The sequence below is a fragment of the Geotrypetes seraphini genome, chromosome 1 (assembly GCF_902459505.1).
Source record: "Geotrypetes seraphini chromosome 1, aGeoSer1.1, whole genome shotgun sequence".
Classification (NCBI taxonomy): Eukaryota; Metazoa; Chordata; class Amphibia; order Gymnophiona; family Dermophiidae; genus Geotrypetes; species Geotrypetes seraphini.
The window spans coordinates 341,400,643-341,422,170 of NC_047084.1; the positions used below are offsets into that span (position 1 = coordinate 341,400,643).

Below are 21,528 nucleotides of genomic sequence, written 5' to 3' on the forward strand. Positions count from 1 at the left end.
TAAAGCAATTAAGTTAGGCACTGGAAGGTGTGATCTAGACACCTGCTGGCGCCTAGCTCTGAAGATTTTCTAAACAATTAGAACTACATGCTTATAAATGCAATGGTAGTAAGACCGAGACTGGCTCAGTCTGTCCTGTTTGACGGAGAACAGTATAGTCACCCTATTGATAATGTAAGGCAAAATGGCACTGGAAACCGGTGGAGCATCAACAAAATGGAGTTCACAAAAGCTTTATTGAATTCCAGGAAGGCTTGACCTGGGCCTATGTTTCGGCTACACAACCTTCATCAGCAGTCCACAAAATACCATAGCCATTTCCATTCAGTCATTTTATTTTGGTGGTTCTGCATTGCAAATATGAAACAAAATCACACGAGTTTTGCAGGTTACGAAATACTGCAAGTTAATTTCATCTGTTTTACGTGGTCAAATTTCATCTGTTTTACGTAGTCTAATCTTTAATTCTTCATCCATAAATGTTGATTATCTTCTTATTGATGTGTGTTTGTTTCATGATCCATGCATCTGCAAGAGAGAGACTTTTTTTTACCACATGATTATAATTAACATATGAAACAATTCTCACCACTAAGGACAAAGACCAGACCTACAAATTATAGGATCAATATTCAAATGGTCCTATAGGTTCCTGGTAACTAGTAAACATATACTGGCCAATATTCAAAATGATATAACCAGTCAGAAATGGCCGCCGACTGGCTAAATCACTGGTTCTCAGCTATCGGTTATTTTCATTGGCACTTAACGGGTTAACTTTGCTGAAAATGACTGTTAGCACCAAATTCAAAAAGCTTGTCCACAAAATATAACTTAAATTGTAACTTTTGTAGGAACCTAAAAGGAACAAAAATGGATATTCACACTGAACACAGCAGCTCCGTTAATTTTAAATCAAGAAATCGAGTGGTTGCCTTTGTTATGAGGGGTGATTGGATGACTCAGATTAGTTGATTGTGCCGGGAAAGTAAAAAAAAAACAAACAAAGGAGCGGAGAGGAGAACATGCCATGGCCATTTTGCAACAGAGCAGTTTTCGGGATGGCAGTGGGTGAGACACTGGGGTAAGCTTAGCTTATAAAATAGGTTATAAACATGCCAGGATATTTTTGTCCTGCAAAATAAGAGGGTTTATGGTGCCATATCACAGTGTTAATAGTGAATTTTTAATTTTAGGGGGCAACCTTGAAAAAGCTGAAGGGCGAAACATGTTGGAAAAGACATGTCTCCACTCGATGCTGTGAAATGGAAATGAGATAAGTGCTTTAAACTTTTTAAATATTTGAACAGTACGAATAAACAGGATTAAGGCCCATATTCACTAAAGATAGCGATTCAATCGCTGTTGGATGATTCCTAGTTGATTTTAAAACAGCAATTGATTCACTATTTTTTTTGCATGCAAATGATTTGCATGCAAACTCCCAACTCAATTGCTCAATTGCAGAGCCCTGACAGTGGTGACAGGAGAAGCAGCTTTTTTTTTTAAATGGCACAGATATTTTGCGCAAAATATCTGTCCAATAAAATTTAAAAAAAGCTTCCCGATAGCACCCCTTCCCCCCAACCCACCCAAAATGGCAGGAGGGATACCCACTCCCTCCTGCCACCAGCTGCTCCACCCAATGTTGTCCGTGTGAATATGGCAGGAGGGATGCCAACTTCCTCCTGCCATCAGAACCCCTCCCCCCCAAACTTACCCGACACTGCCTCCCACCGCCATTGGCCCAGACGGCCCACCTTCCTTCCTCCCCGTACCTTTAAAAGTTGGGAGCAGGAGGGGTGCTCAGACCCTCCTGTTCCGTAGACCTCAAGTCTTCGGGTGCAGGAGGAACTGCAAAGTCCTCCTGTACCTTCTCCTCCGCCTGGCTTGCGACGCAATGCTGGCCTTAAGCCCCACCCTGGTGCATCATGTGATGCATGGGGAGGGGCCTAAGGCCCTGATTGGCTCAGGCACCCAGGGCTCCTCCCTTGTTAGGGGCCTGAGGCGCCTGAGCCAAGCAGGGACTTCCTTAGGGCTGAGCCTAATTTTTGTAATTTTATAATCTTTGTAATTTTTGATGGCGTATAAAATTGATTCACTTGTACCCATTCTATACCACTCAGGTTTTTGTAGACTTCAGTCATATCTCCCTTCAGTCATCTCTTTCCCCAGCTGAAGAGACCTAACCTCTTTAGCCTTTCCTCATACGAGAGGAGTTCCATACCCTTTATCATCTTGCTTGATCTTCTTTGAACCTAGTTTAATTCTACTATATCTTTTTTGAGACACTCAAGGTGAGGTCACACTGTGGAGCGATACAGAGGCATTATAAAATTCTTAGTCTTATTTACCATTATTTTTCTAATGATTTCTAGCACCTTGTTTGCTTTAATGGCCACCATTGCACATTAGGCGGAAGGTTTCAGCGTATTGTCTAAAATGACACATGGATCTATTTCTTGGGCGCTGACTCTCAAGGTGGATCCTAACATCTGGTAACTATGATTTGGGTTATTCTTCCCAATGTACTTCACTTTGCATTTGTCCACATTAAATTTGCAAATGACACTAAACTGTTAAAAGTTGTTAAAATGCATGCAGACTGTGAAAAATTGCAAGAAGACCTCATGGAAGATTAAATTTAATCACCTCACTTGTTGTTCCAATTTCCAGATCATGTACATATATGTTAAATAGCACTGGTGCCAGTACAGATCCCTTTGGCACTCCACTATTTACCCTCCTCTATTGAAAATAATGGCCATTTAACCCTATCCTCTATTTTCTATCTGATAACCAATTCCTAATTCACAACTGAACATTGCCTCCGATCCCACGACTCTTTAATTTTCTCAGGAGCTTCTCATGAGGAACTTTCTCAAAAGCTTTCTGAAAATCTAGATACGCTACATCAATCAGTTCACCTTTATTTACATGTTTATTCACACCTTCCAAGTAGTCAAGTAAATTGGTAAATGCAAAGGGGCTGCAGCCACATAAATGTTAGATGCGCCATTACCAGATGCCAGTGTTCTAGAATGGCATCTAGGTGCTCGGATGCCATTATAGAATAGGTTCCCACCGAGTTGCACTGAGATGCATGAAAGGGATGCACATTTATAGAATTGTTTCCTATAGGTGTGGCTAAGTAGTGGCCTGCTATAAATAGTCCTAGAGTAGGTTGCTGAGCTGTAAGTATAGCTGCATATCATCCTACTTACCCAATATTCAGTGCTATTTTACCAAGAACGGCTCCTGGCCAGTTAAATAGCACTTAGCCGGCAAAGTTCTAATTTTCAACAAGAGATGGCCACTGAATATTTGCACTTAGTTGCAAACCTGGTTACTGGAAATGTCATGCAACATAGCTGGTTAGGTCTATCTTTGGCTGCTATAACTTAGTTGGTCGGCTGATGAATATCGGCTTAACCGGCTATGTCAAAGCGACCCAAAAAAAACCTCCCAGAAATTCAATGCCAGTCACCATATATAGCCCAGCATTGAATTTCTGGGTTTGCCATCGACCATGGGAGATAGCAGAGCTGTCTCCCACAGTCTGAATACTGGGTCCTACATGTACAGCAGCTGGTAGTCACCATATTCTAGGTTTTGTGATATAGTGGGAGTGCAGGGGGGCAGAAAGCAGGAATGAGAGGACATTGCATTTGCAAATGCAAGGTCCGTAAACAACATAGACATTATATTAAATGATCTGCTCACAGGCAATAACTGGGACACCTTCCTAATTACCAAAATCTGGCTTAAAGACATGAATGGAGCTACCTTAGGTATGCTTTGCCCACCAGGGTACCAAGCGCTTGCTTGCTCATGCACCAACACTAGAGGATGAGGTGTGGCCGCCATTATTAAGTCCAGCCTCAATCCAAGACTGATAGATGCCATCACACTAGACCTGGGCCTTTTTATGTGAAGTTCACTGCAGAGGCCACTAAAGTGCCCCACTGCTCTTCCGTTTGGCCACTCTACTAAAAATGCTGGCTCCTCCTACATCCCAATGCCTTGTTTTGTATGGTTGTCTTTTGAATATGTTCTCAAAAATGGTTCAAAAAGAATAGATGCACTGAGGACAGGCACATCTAAGAAGTGGTCATTTTCTAAACAAAAAGAAACGCAATTTCTATTTCAAAATAGAAACCACTGGTTTTTGTGCATGTTCCGTAAAATGTCCAAACGCGGATTTGACGTCATATCGAAAATGCCCCTCTGTATCAAGTGGGCAAGATTGAAATGAACACTTTTACAGGACTTAAAGAGCTTTTCAGCCAACTGTTTGAGGGCCACACAGTGGAGGACTTCGGGGGGCTGCATGCGACCCTTGGGCTAAAAAAGGGGCATCTATTTGGAGCCTATTTTAAAAAGTAAAGATGGCACCTACTTTTTATTTGCATGTAATATTGGTGGAATCATTTGCACCAGCTGAAAAGCTATTGTAAATATACCCAGATTTCTAGCACGTAAATTAGAGTACTCTATGTATGTGCATTGCTGTGTGCCCCACCTTCAAACCATCACATTCTGTCGCCATCTTATAGAATAATACTTCACTAGAATATTGGTATTTAAGGTGAATATGCACATATGTCCACTTATATGCAAGCACTGGTCATTTATGCATATTCTTGGCATCTAAACGCTGATGTCCATAAAATTACCCTCATGGTAATTTTTACCCATTTTTTTGTTTTTGTTTTACATATTGAAATTACTGGACCTACCTAGTGCAAAAGGCAGGTCTCTTGGCCACACCTATGTCCAATTGCTCTTGAAATCTGAAAATAAGAAAAATGTGTTCATGATCATATATTTAACTTCCTTTACAAAAATAGAGACTGATGAACCTAGATGTAAATACTACTTCTACTAATCATTTTATAGCGATGCTAGACATATGCAGCACTGTACACATATGCAGATACGTTCACTGTCCCTGGTGAGAGCACAATCTGCTTATCTTATTAAGTCGGGAGACCATAAGACACTGGCTTAATGCAGTGAATCACAAACTGTGTGCCGTGACGAAATTCCAGGTGTGCCACGAGAGATGTCCTGTATGCGAGTCAACCGGCGGCAGTGCCTTTCCTCTTCTCTACTCCCTGGCAGTTTGTCCGGGTTTTGGAAGTCTCCAAGCTCAGGGCCCGTTTCTTTAGGGCCATCGCGCAAGCGCAGACATTGATGTCATGTGTGCGTGTGCATAAGATGTCAACACATTGACGCCCACGTGTGCGTGGAGGCCCTGGAGACACGGGCCCGAGTTTAGTGTGCCGGGCCAAGAAAAATGTATTAATATGCTTTAAGGAGATCAGAGAGAATGTTATTTAACTCAAACGCCGCTATTGCCACTGAGGACTATTTTCTAAGAGCTAGATTGACTAAAGTGCACTACTATATTAATTCACATATATATATATATATATATATATATATATATATATATATATACATATATATATATATATATATATATGCACATTAATACAAGTTAGTGTGCACTAACACAGTAATACACTTTAGTCAATCTGACTCTCAGCAATGGATGTTGTCATTGTAACGTGCATTGATATACTGTGTTTCCCCGAAAATAAGACCGTGTCTTATATTAATTTTGGGTCCAAAAAACGCATTAGGGCTTATTTTCATGGGATGTCTTATTTTTTTTCATGTACAACAATCATCTCTTCCTTCCTCTCCTCCACCCCACTTCTTCCTCTTTCCTTTCTCTCCCCTCCCAATTGCAGTATCTTTCCTCTCCTCTCACCCATCCCCTTGTGCAGCATCTTTCTATCCCTCCCTCCCAACCCCCTGTGCAGCAGAACCCACCAACCCTGCCACCGTGAGACTGACATACCTCCGCTCCGAGGCCTCCAAAAACAGCAGCGGCGGCAGCGTTCTGAATGGGCTGCTTCACGGCCTTCCCCGCCTGGGCCTTCCCTCTGCCACATCACTGATGATGTCAAATGGGCGCTGCTCCCGACGCTCATAGAGTTCCTATGAGCGTCGGGAGCAGTGCGGGCCATTTAGCACGGCTCTCTGTGCTAAAAACTGATAGCACAGTTTAATAGAAGAGGGGGTAAGTCGTACTGTACGGATAATCGAAAGTTTTTTGAGGCTGCCTGGATGGAACTTATACGTTGTGACTTAGGCAAGTGCCCAGAAGGTATCCAAAGTGCCCAGATAACCACTGCAGACACAGAGTATAGACCTCCCACACTCCCCCCCCCCCAAACTGCCATAAAAATTGGAATAAAAATGTACTTAGCTGCCTCCAGAACATCAGCACCTGGCATTGGAAACTGCACAGAGGTGGCTTAATTGGTCTGGGGAATGGTCTAGTGAACCATAGAGAGGAGGACCCAGGCCCATAAGCCACTCTAACCAGTGCATTCATTTTTTTTTTTTTTTAATTTTATATTTTTCTTTTCTTTTTAAATTTTAATTTTGTATCTCTCTTAAAGAACCTCCCCCACCCAACATGTTTTATTCCCACTTCCCCTTACTCCCTTTTCTCTCTACAATGTAACTCTACCCTCCCATTCCCTTTTTTCCTCACTGTCAAGTTTGTCATGTTAATGTCTTTAATGTTCACTATATGCACTTCTAAATATTTGCTCTCAATTTCTCTTTCTTTACTTTTTTAAAAAAAATTTATTGTAAACCGGCCAGATATTTGTTTGATGGTCGGTATATTAAAATCTAATAAAATCTAATAATGATGGAAAATGTGAGTCCACCAAAATCCTACTGTACTGCCATATAGGTGGGACCTGCAGCCATAAGGGCTATTGGGGTTGTAGACAGGTAGGTATAGTAGGTAGGCATAGTAGGTAGGTATAGTAGGTTTTGGGGGCTCACCATGACTTGTAAGGGAGTTGAGGTGAGATGTTTATGTGGCACCCTTTTTGTGAAATTCACAACAGTGCCCTCTAAGGTGTCTCACTACTTTGCTGCCATGTCTGGGTGGCCAGTCCATCATTTTGCTTGTCCTTCCCACATCGAAAAGATCATGTACTAGTTGTCTGGACAATCAAACACCTGGATGTAGAAGTAGACGATTTTTGCAAAAAAAAAAAAAAAAAAAAATTTGGGACGTATTTTTCAAGAATGAACTTTGGACGCTGCTGACTTGGCAATTAGCGCTCTAGGCCCAAAACGGACTTAGACATTTGTTTTATTATGCCCCTCCATGTCATTGCATTAGTTCAGTTTTGCCTTATAATTGTCAAATGAATTCTTTCAATAAAACTAATTTGATTATTTAAGTTCATTTCCGGTTTCCATTGTCATGTTTGCGAACATTGCTTGTGAAGGAAAGTTAGGGGTTCTGAGTCCCTGTTTCCTGACAATAACTTTGAAATGAAACAGACCACTGGTTAAAAGCATAGCAAGAAAGATAAAGTTGGGGTATAAATTACAAAGACAGTTTTTTTTTTTACCCTAACAATTCCAATTTCCAGATCATTTATAAATATGTTAAATATCTCTGGTCCCAGGACAGATCCCTGAGGCACTCCACAGTTTACCCTCCTTCATTAAGAAAAATGGCCATTTAGCCCTACCCTCTGTTTTCTGTCTGTTATCCAATCCCTAATCCACAACATTGTCTCCTATCCCATGACTCTAATTTTTTCAGTAGCCTTTCATGAGGAACTTTGCCAAAAGCTCTCTGAAAATCTAGATACACTATATCAACCGATGAAATTTTATCCACAGTGTATTCACACTTTCAAAGCAATCAAACATCTTGGTGATACAAGACCTCCCTCGGCTGAACCAATGCTGACTCTGTCCCATTAAATCATGTTTGTCTACGTGTTCCACAAGTTTATTTTTTAATAATTGTTTCCAATGGAGCATCTTATGCACCCCTGTCTACTCTCAGATCATATATTCCTGTGGCCCTAACACCTATACCCTCGTTTTCTTTCCAGTGAAGAAAAAGGTTAGTTCAGTATAGAAGGAAAACACTGGAATTTTCATGTCTCCTTGGTTTATTTAAAGGCAAATTGTTCATATTCAGAATGCTACAATGACCCTTTCCAATATTATATGATTTTTTGACTTGCAAATACCAACAAAGCAATGTTAAATAGTAACAGTGCTAAAAAATTCATTTTTTTTTTTACAGTATACAACAAAAATGATACTACTTTGTCATTCTGATCACCCATCCATCTCTCCTATTTTTTCCTCCCCACCTTTCAATTATACATTCTGTCATCTTTGCTCATTTCTGACCTGATAAAGAAGGTTCTGCTTTCATCTTATTTTTCTTTTTTGAATTACAGTCAAACCTCGGTTTGCGAGTAACCCGGTTTGCGAGTGTTTTGCAAGACGAGCAAAACATTCTCGCAAAACGTCTCTTGCAAACCGAGTGTTGACTCGATTTGCGAGCACCCCCCGATAACCGGCATCGCTCCCCCCCGCTCGCAAAGGGCCCCCTCCCGCTCGAATCGGCACCCCCCCCCCCGCGAGAACAGGAACCCCCCGCAAGACCAACTTTAACTCACCCCCCCCCTTTGGCACCGGCACGCAGCCCACAAGTGCCGGTGCCACTTGAAGATCTTCTTCCCAGTCTCTGCCGGCTTTGAGCATGCATCTGCGCATGCTCAAGCCCTTCTAATTCTCCCTCTCGCCGAGAATCTCGGCGAGAGGGAGAATTAGAAGGGCTTGAGCATGCGCAGATGCATGCTGAAAGCCGGCAGAGACTGAGAAGAAGAAGATGTTCAAGTGGCACCGGCACCGGCACTTGTGGGCTGCGTGCCAGTGCCAAAGGGGGGGTGAGTTAAAGTTGGTCGGGCGGGGGGTGCCTGTTCTCACGGGGGGTGCCGGATCACGCGGGGGGGGGGGGGGGAGCAGCGCCCTGGCCTTGGGGTGGGAACGTATCAAAGCGAGTTTCCATTATTTCCTATGGGGAAACTCGCTTTGATAAACGAGCATTTTGGATTACGAGCATGCTCCTGGAACGGATTATGCTCATAATCCATATTTATCTCACAGAGCTTTTAAGTTAGTTAAGATACAGTATCTTTTGCTTTATGTACAATTTATAGAGCACGTAACTCATGGCATCTCACAGACTTTTTTCTTTTTTTAACAGTTCCATGGCATTCCTTCATGTTTCTCGGGTACCATAAAGAGCTCACTGTCAAATCAGCTTTCATTCTAAGCGTTGCAGGGAATGCGATTAACTTAACCCGACAAATGAGACAGCAATGCAGGGCTCAACAATCAAACAGAGTTAAGAGTGTTACCTGCTCACTGCAATACACCGGAGGCGCATTCAGAATACAGCATATGCTTGCCAAGTCTGCTTGCTGTTGCACTAACTCTGATATTTTAGCTGATGTGACTTTGGGCATCCGCTTATGAAGTTTGTGCCTTAACCTGCAGGGTGTTCAGAAAAAGATAGCGTTATCAGATATGACTTCTCGAGCAGCATGGCCCTGATTCTATAAAGTCCACCTACAGTTGGGTGCCGATATCATAAGAACATAAGAACATAAGCAGTGCCTCCGCTGGGTCAGACCATAGGTCCATCCTGCCCGGCAGTCCGCTCCCGCTGCGGCCCAAACAGGTCACGACCTGTCTGAATCACCAGAAGGGGCTCCCTTGCCACCTTGGTTTCTCATTGAAGTCCTATCTTCCCATCGAAGTCCTAACCCTCCGGTCTTGCACATGCACGACCTGGTTGGGTTTCTATACTTATTACCTGGTTAGCTTTCTATACTTGTGTTACATCCCAGCTCCTCCCTCAGTATCCCACGATCCCTTTATCCCTCAGGAATCCGTCCAATCCCTGTTTGAATCCCTGTACCGTACTCTGCCTGATCACTTCCTCCGGTAGCGCATTCCAAGTGTCCATGACCCTTTGGGTGAAAAAAAACTTCCTTTCATTTGTTTTGAACCTATCTCCCTTCAGTTTCTCCGAATGCCCCCTCGTACCTGTTGTCCCCTTCAGTCTGAAGAATCTGTCCCTATCCACCCTCTCTATGCCCCTCATGATCTTGAAGGTCTCTATCATATCTCCCCTGAGCCTCCTTTTTTCCAGAGAGAAGAGCCCCAGCCTATCCAACCTCTCTGCGTATGGGCAGTGTTTCAGCCCTTTTACCAGTTTCGTTGCTCTCCTTTGGACTCTCTCAAGTACCGCCATGTCTATCTTAATTGTTTAATAGGCTTAATTTGCATATAACACCTCACAAATGGCTTTAATTGGTCTTAATTGAAAGGCACCTAACTCGAAAAACTCGATTGTATATAAAGTAGGCACCTAGACCAAAGCGCCTATAATAAAAGTGAAATGGCTTAGGGGCGGATCATAGGCTTGTTTTTGAGTTAGACACGTCTTTGTGAATTAGGCCCCTAGCTATGGGCAAAGAAAACCCTAGCAAAAAAGATGGTGCACCTACGTGTTAGAATGCTTAGCTTCGCCTAAGCACACCTAGGTGGCACTAAGGGGTCCTTTTATCAAGGCGCGGTAGGGGTTTAACGTGCGGAATACCGCACATTAAACCGCCTGCCATGCTAGTCGCTAACGCGTCCATTGACCAAGCATTAGTTTTCTTGCTTGCCGCGGGGGTTAGCGTGTGATGAAATGTCCATGCTAATCCCGCTAGCGCAGTTTGATAAATGGAGCCCTAAGTGCAATTCTATCATGGGCGCGTACATCTATATATATAAAATCGGAGGTATGTATGTGTGTATGTATGTATGTGTGTGTGTGTGTATGTGCCGCGATCACGCAAAAACGGCTTGACCGATTTGAACGAAACTTGGTATGCAGATCCCTCACTACCTGGGGTGATATGTTCTGGGGGTCTCGCGGCCCACCTGCACACGTGGGCGGAGCTACAAACAGAAAATCAGATTTCACCTATTCATGTCAATGGAAAAAATGTAAAAAGCTGCCATTCTCTCAGTAATTCAAAAACGGCTTTGACCGATTTGAACGCAACTTGGTATGCAGATCCCTCACTACCTGGGGTGATATGTTCTGGGGGTCTCGCGGCCCACCTGCACACGTGGGCGGAGCTACAAACAGAAAATCAGATTTCACCTATTCATGTCAATGGAAAAAATGTAAAAAGCTGCCATTCTCACAGTAATTCAAAAACGGCTTGAACGATTTGAACGAAACTTGGTATGCAGATCCCTCACTATCTGGGGTGATATGTTCTGGGGGTCTCGCTGCCCACCTGCACACGTGGGCGGAGCTACAAACAGAAAATCAGATTTCACCCATTCATGTCAATGGAAAGGATGTAAAAAGCTGCCATTCTCACCGTAATTCCAACTATAAAACACTTTCTATGACACTATAACCACTAGGGACATCATTTCTATTCTACCACGGACACCATACATATAGAGTTTGTATGTTCTAACTGTGTTTGTAACTGTTTCCTTCATGCACCCCAGTTCATAATGTTATTACATTACATGAGTACTCACATATGCTGAACTAGGAACACAGGTTCCATTCTGAACCGGGAAACAACTGCATGGAGTTTCTTTTCAACCTGAGTTTCCACATATTCAGTTGTTTTAATCAATACTGGAACTTTTGGATGCCACTTATTCCAACAGATCTTCCTTTTCAGTTTAAGAGATTGCAAATTCCAGTGAGACTTGCATTCTCTATCACAATCAACAAATCACAGGGACAGACTATTACATACTGTGGAGTGCATTTAAGATCCCCCTGTTTTTCCCATGGTCAACTCTATGTTGCTTGCTCAAGGGTGGGTTCACCCAAGAATTTATATGTTCTTGCTCCTGGAGGTGAAACTAAAAATGTTGTTTATAATCAAGTTTTGTGTTAGTTGTATTGTATTCATTTTGTCAAATATTTCTCATTATAATTTGAATATTGTACTTTTTATAAAGCTGTTAAAAAATAATTTCATTCACCACTATAAAGTATCTTTATTTGATTCCATTTACAGTGTTATTGCTATAATTAAATACCCGTGCAACGCCGGGGCATCAGCTAGTTTTATAATAAAAAGAACCCCATTAGTAGAGACCCAAATACATCTCTTTATTCTGTGTGGGACCCTCACTGAGGTTAGCAGACGAGTAATGACATTTTTAGCAAGTGAAAATCTAGTACTTCATTGAGTTATTAGAGATCTCTGCTATCCTCAGAGCAGAGTCTGACCTCTTCTAATATTTGCCCATGTAAATGGTTTGAACATCTTCCCAAATATCTACACTTCCCCCTCCGAATCCACGGTTTCAGCATCCGCGGATTCGGTTATTTGCGATTTTAAAACAAAAAAAAAAACATTTTAATTTTTCAGGCTATTTTAAGCCCTGTAAGCCTCCCCTTAAGCCTTACCTGGTGGTCTAGTGGGTTTTCGGGGCAGGAGCGATCTCCCCACACTCCTGCCCCGTGCAGATCGCTCACAGGAAATGGCTGCCTTGAGCTTCCGTCGTAGTCTTGAGAGTCTACAGGAGCTCAATGCAGCCATTTCCTGTGAGCGATCTGCACAGGGCAGGAGCGTGGGAAGATTGCTACTGCTCCGAAAACCTGCTAGACTACCAGGTAAGGCTTAAGGGGGGGGGAGGAGGGTTTACAGGGCTTAAAATAGCCGGGCAGAAGCGGGGATTAGGGGCAGAACCGGCCTGAATATTATTTGTATTTTTTAAATATTTGCAGGCCTGCTCTGCCCCTAACGCCCGTGCAGTGGCGTACCAAGGGGGGAGGGGGCGGTCTGCCCCAGGTGCAGCCTTAGGGGGGGTGCACAGCCGGCCCGGTCCCTATCACGCTCCCTCCTTCCTTACTTAAGGTGACCAGCGAGTGAACCCTTCCGACCCTCCCAGCGAGAGCAGCAAACCTCCCTCCAGTAGCGTCGGCAGCCACAGCGCTAAACAGGCTGCTTCATGGCTTTCTCCTGCAGGTGAAGCGTCACTGATGATGTCATCAGTGACGCTTCACCGGCAGGAGAAAGCCGCGAAGCAGCCTGTTCAGTGCTGTGGTTGCCGACGCTACTGGAGGGAGGTTTGCTGCTCTCACTGGGAGAGTCGGAAGGGTTCACTTGTGGGGGAGAGATAGGAGGGTCAGCGGGGGTTCGGCTGTGAAGGGGGAGAAGCGGTCTGCCTCAGTGCTACAAGGCCTGGCGCCATTACCTTCTTCGGGCAGCAGCAGTGTTTACAATTTGCTGCTGTTGCTGGCTTCAGGCCTTGCTCTCTGCCGGGTCCTGCCTACTTCCTGTTTTCGTGAAGACAGGACCCGACAGAGAGGAAGGCCTGAAGCCGGCCACAGAAGTGAATTGTGAATGATGCTGCTGCCCGATGAAGTTCAGGACACCAGGCCTTGGGTGACAGAAGAAGGAAAGGGAGCAGAGGGGGAGAGAATTGAGAAGAGTGTTGCTGTACCCAACTGGAGGGAATGAAAGGAGATGCCAGGGCTTGGAGGGAAGAAGAGAAGCCAGGGCATGGAGGGAAGGAGGAAGGTTTGCCAGACCAAGGGAAAAGGAAGGGGGAAAGGAAGGAGGAGATGTCAGAGCATGGAGGGGGAGGAAGAGATGGAAGAAAAGGAAAGGAGAGAGATGGCGGGAATCAGGGAAGGGATGATGCCAGACCGTGAGGTGGGAAGGAAAGAAAGGCGAGGAGAGAGATGCCAGAGCATAGGGGAGGGGGTGGTGACAGAGATAGAAAAACGGAGAGGTGACAGAGTTGAAATCAATCATGTACAAAGGAGAGAAGGGGCACGGTATAGATAGTTTATGGAAGGAGCATAGAAAGAGGGAAGATGCCATATGGAAGAGAGAGAGAGAGAGAGAGAGGGTGGACACTGGATGGAAAGAGCACAGAGGGCAGTGAATGGAAGGGGCGAGATAGAGGGTGAACAGTAGATGGAAGGGGTAGAGAGAGGGAAACAGACACTGAATGGAAGCGTGGTGGAGAGGAGGGACAGCTGCTGAATGGAAGTGTGAGGGAAAGGGGGAGCAGATGCTGGAAGGAAGTGGGGAGGAGAAAGAAAAAAAGGGCACATGCAGGATTGAGGGAAGAGGATAGAGTTAGTTACTGGAAGAGGTGAGGGAAAGAAGTGGCAAGCTATAGGTAGACAGTGAAAGAGGGAAATTGAGGACTGAATAGTAAAAAATAATTTAGACAGAGGCAAAAAATAAATTGAGAAGGAAGACCAGGGAAGAACAGGAGGAAGGGAGCGGGGAGAGAGAGATGCCAGAGCAGAGGGGAAGGAGAGGAGACAAATACCAGACCAATGGGAGTGAAAGGAGAGATGGAAGGGGGAGGCATACAGTTTCTGGAAGGGGCATAAAAGGAGAGAAGATGCCATATAGGGGCAGAGAGATGTCAGACAGTGAATGGAAGGAAGAGAGTAACAATAAGATGAGGAAATCAGAAATCAAAGAAGACAAAGGTAGAACAAAAATTTTCTATTTATTTATTGCTTTAGGAGATATATGTCACTGTTTCTGTGGTGTTGCATTGTATGCAGAGTTCAGCTTCTTGCTGGTTCAATTTAACCTTTGTCTATGTATTTCTATTTTATCCCTCCTTTTACAAAACTGTGGAGCGTTTTTTAGTGCCAGCCGTGGTGGTAGCAGCTCTGAGCATCAGAGCTGTTACCACCGTGGCTAAAATCCACACTAAGTTTTGTAAAAGGGGGAGGGGTTAGTTTGTGACGAAATATTCCATGCTAGGCGAAGGTGTTTCTGTGTTCTGTGTGTTTGAAAGACATGGTTTTCTGTTAGGATTAACTGCAGGATTGATCTGTACTAGTCTGGCTTGTTTAGTTTTACAATGGGTGTATTGCTGTTGTACTGCTCACTGCAGTATGTAAGATGCTGCCTTTTCCTAGGTACTCATGTGTGACGTTTGGCTTGTTACTAAAAATCATGTTTTTCGTACAGATGGGGGGGAGGGGGGGCGGGTGCCAAAAAATGATGGGCCCCGGGTGTCACATATGCTAGGTACGCCACTGCCCCCGTGGATATTGAGGGAGAAGTGTATTCCTTCTACACTGATTATTTTTGTCCTGTGTTCATGGAATGACACATCGTTATTCAGTCACGGCATTCTTTTCATTTTGTTCTCTGTACTTTGTATTCAAGTGTTATGGATTTCAAGAAAGAATACTGTGAAATAAGTATCAATCAGTAGTCAAAAATATAAAACTACATTTTGTATCACAAAATTTAAAATAAAGGGAGGAGAAGAAAATGATGTTGCACAGAATGCGTAACTGGCTGAATACCAATGCTTCATTTGTAATTAAAAGAAAATCTGAGCTGATATGCTCACAGCCCAGTTCTTACCTCCTCTTGAACTCCGTGAATACATATTTGCTGTAATCATGACATAATTCATTTGCCTCGGTGAGGAACTCTGAAATCTCTGCTCTTAGCTGTGGTTTCTACAGTGTGGAATGAGAGATGTTTCACTTCTGATTTAGTGTTCAGCTATGAGGTCTATATATAAAGATTAAGCTACGAGGTCTGTATATAAAGATTATCATCAATGAAAGAAACAATTCTCAGCTATTGTGGGGCTGTTTTTCCGCTCTTCTGCCAAATTAAAAAAAAACAAAACAAAACCCCCAAACCACAAACACACAAAACTTACATTTTATTTCATGGGTTAGTAACTGCCACCATGACAGGCCTCACCAAATCTCTTGCTGCCATGTTATGCCAGGCTTTCAGTAAACCATTACCTCAATGGGTTACTGTAATACTGCGGTATTTTCAAGAAACAATTTTTCTGGATCATTTGGATCAGGTACCAAAAGTGTTGAGGTACTTTGATGGTTCAGCAGCATCACAACAAGTTATCATGTGGGAGATTCATGCTTGATTTCATAGACTCACTACATTCCGCGGGGTTTGCGGGTTCACAAACCCCCTGGTATGTTCACCAATAGGGACCCTTTTCTCCATAAATGGGCTGCTATCCTCAACAAGTGCTCTCTGGATCTGATGGTGTTGCTGATTGACACCATCCAGGAAGTATCTCAAGAGGTTCAGACACAAAGTGCTGAGATACAGGCCAAATTAACCACTGATCCCAATACATCTCCACTGTTTGCTCAATGTTTGCCTGATTTACAGGCGGTTCATGAACAGTATCGTGGTAAGATTAAACAAGGGAAAATTAACAAATTTCATAGGGATGCAGAGGACTATGCATCCGGGTATGTGTATGCCTGGATGCAACCCCAAGGGTCTTCCTCTGCTGCACAGCAGGTCAACACCTATCCCACTTATCCAACGGAGGACAGTTCCTCCAACAGTGACTCCAGTGGACGTAGTTCTTATATGGGGTCAGCGCGTTTTTTAGGTCGGGGATCCAGAAGAGGCCCAAGAAGACGGTCCCGGGGCCGCAGGGGCTACCCGGACCGCAATGCAGCGCAAAACATTCCAGTGACTCGCTCGCAGGCAGCGAGGGGTCCCTAGTGGTTAACATATCAGGGGTTCCCCTTTCTGAAGCACAAACTCAATTATTAGAGAAGGGGCTTTCGTTCGTTCCAACTACTGCCCTAGATTTGTTCACTGCACATCGGGATATGGCACGGTTTGTCCGGGGCCTCCAGATCAAGCTTTTTTTCTCTACTCAGGAGGGTTCCCGGGATGATTCCCTTTTTAGGGTGAAATCCCATTGGATCCCCCCGGGGCCCATTGATGCTCATATAAAAGTATTTCGGGACTTGGTTTTACGTGACATTGACCAGCTCCCGAATGCACGTTCTACCCATCATTATGTTAACATCACTAGGGCCCAACGGCTTGCTCTGGAGGCTCTCAAGAGCGCCCCTGACTTAGATATTAAACCCGCTGATAAGGGCGGGGCGGTGGTCGTTCAGTCCACTGCCCAATATGATGCCCAGGTGGCCACTCACATTTCCAACGTTGACTGGTATACTAAACTGGAGAGAGATCCCTCCCCCGGTTTGCGTATGGAAATAGCGAGTTTGGTTCAGGAGGCGCTCTTGGATAATATTATCACTCAATCCGAAGCCAGATATCTTTCTCAACCTCCCAGTCGCAGCCCCCGTTTTTACACGGTACCCAAAATTCATAAAACCCTTTCCAACCCTCCGGGCAGGCCTATAGTCTCCCTTTGTGGGACCATTCTTGAGCCCTTGTCCAAAATGGTCGATCATTTTTTGAAACCCAGGGTTGCTCAGGCACGTTCCTTTGTACTGGACACCACCAACTTTTTGAATAAAATCGAGTCCATCCAGGTACAACACACTGACCTCTTGGTCACCATGGATTTGGAAGCCCTATATTCCAACATCCCCCAGATTGAGGCCTTGAAGATTGTGGAACAACAGTTATCTGAAGGGCCTTTCCATCATCGTATAACCAAGGTTTTCTTGATGCAATTGGCCACCTTGGTTTTACAACGGAATTTCTTCGAAGTACGAGGGGAATTCTATCTGCAGACTCACGGGGTAGCCATGGGGACGGCCATGGCCCCCAGTGTGGCCAACCTCTATGTCACGAATTTCGAAGAACAGTTGTTATATCCATCTATGTGGATGTTGGATATTGGTATATGGCTCCGGTACATTGATGATGTGTTCCTGGTGTGGACTGGTACCAAGGCCAGATTTGATGAATTCCTTACCTGGCTTAATACCTTGGACAGACACTTGAAGTTCACTGCCACGGTGAACGCTGCCAGGGTCACTTATTTGGATACCATGGTCAGCAAGTACGGTGGACATTTGGTCACAACGGTCTTTCGGAAAGTCACCGATCGTACCTCATATTTACACTTCACCAGCTGTCATCCCGCCAGGCTGCGTCAATCATTGCCTGTAGGGCAATTTCTCAGGATCCGCCGTATCTGTTCCTCATTAGGGGAGTTCAGAATTCAGGCCAAGCTGTTATGGCAGCGTTTTAAGGCACGCGGTTATCCAGATTGGACCATAAGGAGAGCCTATCGCAGAGCACGTTACGCCAACCCTGAGCTCTTGCGGGCTCCCACCATTAGACCGCCCATGGAAAAGCAGGTGTGTGTTATTTCATTTTCTGACCAAGCCCACCAGGTAGCTGGCATTGTGAGAAAGCATTGGCATGTTTTGGACCATCATGCGATCTTCAATCAGGCTCCTTGCATTGCTTTCTCTCGTCCAAAAAACTTGAAGGAATTGTTATCCACCAGAGGCCGAGCTGTCACCGGGGGGAGGCATGGTCCTTGCGGCCATTGTGATATGTGTGCATCTTCTCTATCTATTTCTCAATGGCAACATCCTCGGACGCAGCGTACTTACCATCTGAGATCCCAAACGTCCTGTGATTCTGCTTGGGTGGTATATATTATCATCTGTCCTTGTGCGCTCTACTATGTGGGGCGCACAAGTAGAAAGATCAGGATAAGACTTCAAGAACACAGGAGTCGGATCAAAACGGTATCTTTAGCTGCCCCTCTGGTGCCTCATTGTTTGGAAGCCGGTCACCAGTTCATTGATCTGACATGGTTTGTGCTGGAGCAAATTCCCTGGGATTTCAGGGGGGATAAACAATTTCAGTTAAACCTTAGGGAACAATATTGGATTTTCCAACTTCAATCTGTTGCTCCCCTTGGCCTTAATGAAAGTGTGGAATGGAATACCATCATTTAGGGTTCCCTTCCATCCTTTCCGGGTCCCGTGTTTGCGTGTAGAATTTCTGTGCTGGGTGGTTTTCAGCATGTTGGTTTTGAGTACTGCACGGGTTTTACTGTCTTCCTTTTATTGCTTTCCTCTTGCAGCTTTGGGGCTTGTTTCTTTTACCCGCCCCGGTATGTGTGATTTAGGACGTGTTGTGTGATTGGTTGGGTTATGCATGACGTGTCCCTGGTCCGCTTTTTAAGCGTGAGTGCTCTCCCGCTCGGTCACCCCTCCCTCCAGCCGTCCCGCCTCGTTTTTCGGCATTTTGCATTTTTTTCATTTTTTTGTCTTTTGGTTTGCGGTCGGGGGCTTGGTTCCTGAAGAAGGGCTCCTCCCCGAAACCAGCTTGGTTGAACTTCGGCTCCTGGCGTTTTCATTGTGGCAGTTTGGTTTGGATAAGTATATTTTGATTGAATTTAAGTATGGTTTGATTGTGTTTTGCTGTTATCTTGGCGGGTTTCGGCTGGCAGGGTTTGCGTGGGGGTCGCTCAGGTTGTAGTCTCACCGTTGAGTTAAATTGCTCACGGGTTGGTTGATTTCACTATTCATTTAGGGCCTTATTATAGGTGTCTTTTATTATCATATACACATAGGGAGCTCAATGATGGTGTGGTGGTGGAGGCTTCCCGCCTCAGCCCGGAAGTGAAGCATCGGAGCTTCTGCTCCCATTGCTGATGGTTCACACTGAGAGCCCCCTTTACCTCTTGAGTGGAGTTGTTTCAGGCTAGTTGTAGCTTATTCTGAGCGTCCCCCATTCAAACCCTGTTGTGACTGGTTGTGCTTCTTCGTTGTTTCTATATTAGGATTTTTTGGCACATTATTGAGTGTAGTGTTGTTTGATTTCATAGACTGGCAGAGGCTGAGAACAGTGTTGGCAGCACATACGGAACTCCTAAGAAGGACTCTCAGCTTTTGCTAAAGAGTGACACCTACTGGCCATCTTAAGAGCCCATTTACACTGTAATGCAGAGGGAATTGTAGTGCGGGAATTCCAGATGAAGGACTTTCACTGCCACAGAGGGCTAAACAAAGCAAGGAAAAAGAAATAGCACCAAGATTCATGGAACCATCTTCCTTATTTGGCAAGTTCCAAATGAATCTCAAAGGAACAGAAGGAAGTAGCCAGGCAGAAAAAAGGATTAATTTTGAGTATGGAAGTGTCAGAAATATTAAATTATTACTTCCATATTTTTATACATAAAGGCCCAATTCTCTAAATGTCACTGGTTTTATAGGCACCGGTAGGTACCCATGTTCAATGAAAAGGTTATCATGCAGCTGTACCGGGCCATAGTAAGCCCTCACCTGGAATACTGCGTTCAGCACTGGTCGTTGTACATGACGAAGAACATGGTACCAGTGGCGTACCTAGGGTATGTGGCACCCGGGGCCCATCATTTTTTGACACCCCCCCCCCCATCTATATGAAAAATATGATTTTTAGTACCAATCTACATATCGCACCACAAGAGTGTACCTAGGAAAAGGCTGCATCTTAAACATTGCAGTGAGCACTAGAACACCAACACATACATTGTAAAACTAAACAAGCCAGATCCCGCACAGTCAATTGGTCCTGTAGTCAATGCCAACTGAAAACTATGTCTTTTTCAGAACACACAGAACAGAGATACACCCTCGCCCAAAATGGAATAATCACAAACTAAAAATAGAAATATGTAGACAAAAGTTAAACTGATCCGCCAAGAAACCAGACCCTGGATACAATGCAACACCACAAAAAACAGTAACACATGTCCTCTAATACAGTGCAAAATATAAAGACAGTAGATGTAAATTTGAAAAACCTGATACATAACAATCACCACTTTATAAATTAACAAATAAAAATAAAACAAATAATGAGAAATAAAAAAATACCATTTTATTGGACTAATCCCCGTAAGCTCAGTCCCCATCCCCGCAAACCACCTGATTCCATCCACACAAGCCTTGAATTGTTTATATTAAAGTATAAAAAGAAACAATATTCTGTACAATTGTCAATTTATAAATCAGCGTCTTCTCCCCACTCTCTTCCCCATTTCCCTTCAGCATCCTCAGCCCACTCTCTCTCCACTTTCCTTCAGCGCACGCACATAAAAACAAGCAAGTAATTTTATATCATTTTCATTCTATTCATTCATAGAAATTAAAGTCTAGATAATGCCAGTCACATAACAAAACATGATTTTACAAAAATAATTCCCTGCAGTCAAGCCTGCAAGGATTACTAGATGTCTTTCAGCAGTTCCCCTCCCTCCCTCACCTTACCTTTGTGGCCAAGTCAAAATGATCTACCAACAATAAAATTTTAAAAACACAAAGCACGCTGTACGCAGAGAAAATGTTAATTATCATTTATATTCCGCGGGTTTTCAAAGAGGTCAAGGCAGATGACTTTATGCAATGTCACCTCAGTAACAACTATACAAAAATAGACAAATATTCCCCCTCCCTTTTTACTAAACTGCGATAGCGGTTTTTAGCGTAGGGAGCTGCGCTGAATGCCCCACGCTGCTCTTGACGCTCATAGGCTCCCTGCGCTAAAAAACTCTATTGCGGTTTAGTAAAAGGGGGCCATAGTGCAAAATATAGACAGCAGATATAAATTTTCAAAACGGACACATTTTGATCACTAAGTTGAAAATAAAATCATTTTTCCTACTTTTTTGTCTGGTGATTTCATGAGTCTCTGGTCCTTCTTCTGGTCCTTCTTCTTTCTCTCTCCCCCTGGCTCCCCTCTTTATTTCTGCCTTTCTTTCTCTCTCCTCCTGGCCCCCCTCTTTATTTCTGCCTTTCTTTCTCTCCCCTTGGTCCCCCTCTTTCTTTCTGCCTTTCTTTCTCTCTCCCCCTGGCCCTCCTCTTTCTTTCTGCCTTTC

The 21,528-nt window shown here is 44.1% G+C and overlaps 1 protein-coding gene across 1 annotated transcript in view; it reads right to left on the minus strand.

Annotated features, from left to right (window-relative positions):
- Positions 1-203: 203 nt before the first annotated feature.
- The window catches only part of GC (GC vitamin D binding protein), a 127,365-nt gene continuing 106,040 nt past the window's right edge, over positions 204-21,528 (minus strand). Inside the window, exons 10-13 of the mRNA XM_033961301.1 lie at positions 15,306-15,403; positions 9,273-9,405; positions 4,740-4,793; positions 204-528 (exon numbers count right to left, since the gene is read on the minus strand). Of these exons, the coding sequence (XP_033817192.1) occupies positions 4,740-4,793; positions 9,273-9,405; positions 15,306-15,403 (285 nt within the window). The 3' untranslated portion in view covers positions 204-528. The remainder of the gene's footprint in view (positions 529-4,739; positions 4,794-9,272; positions 9,406-15,305; positions 15,404-21,528) is intronic.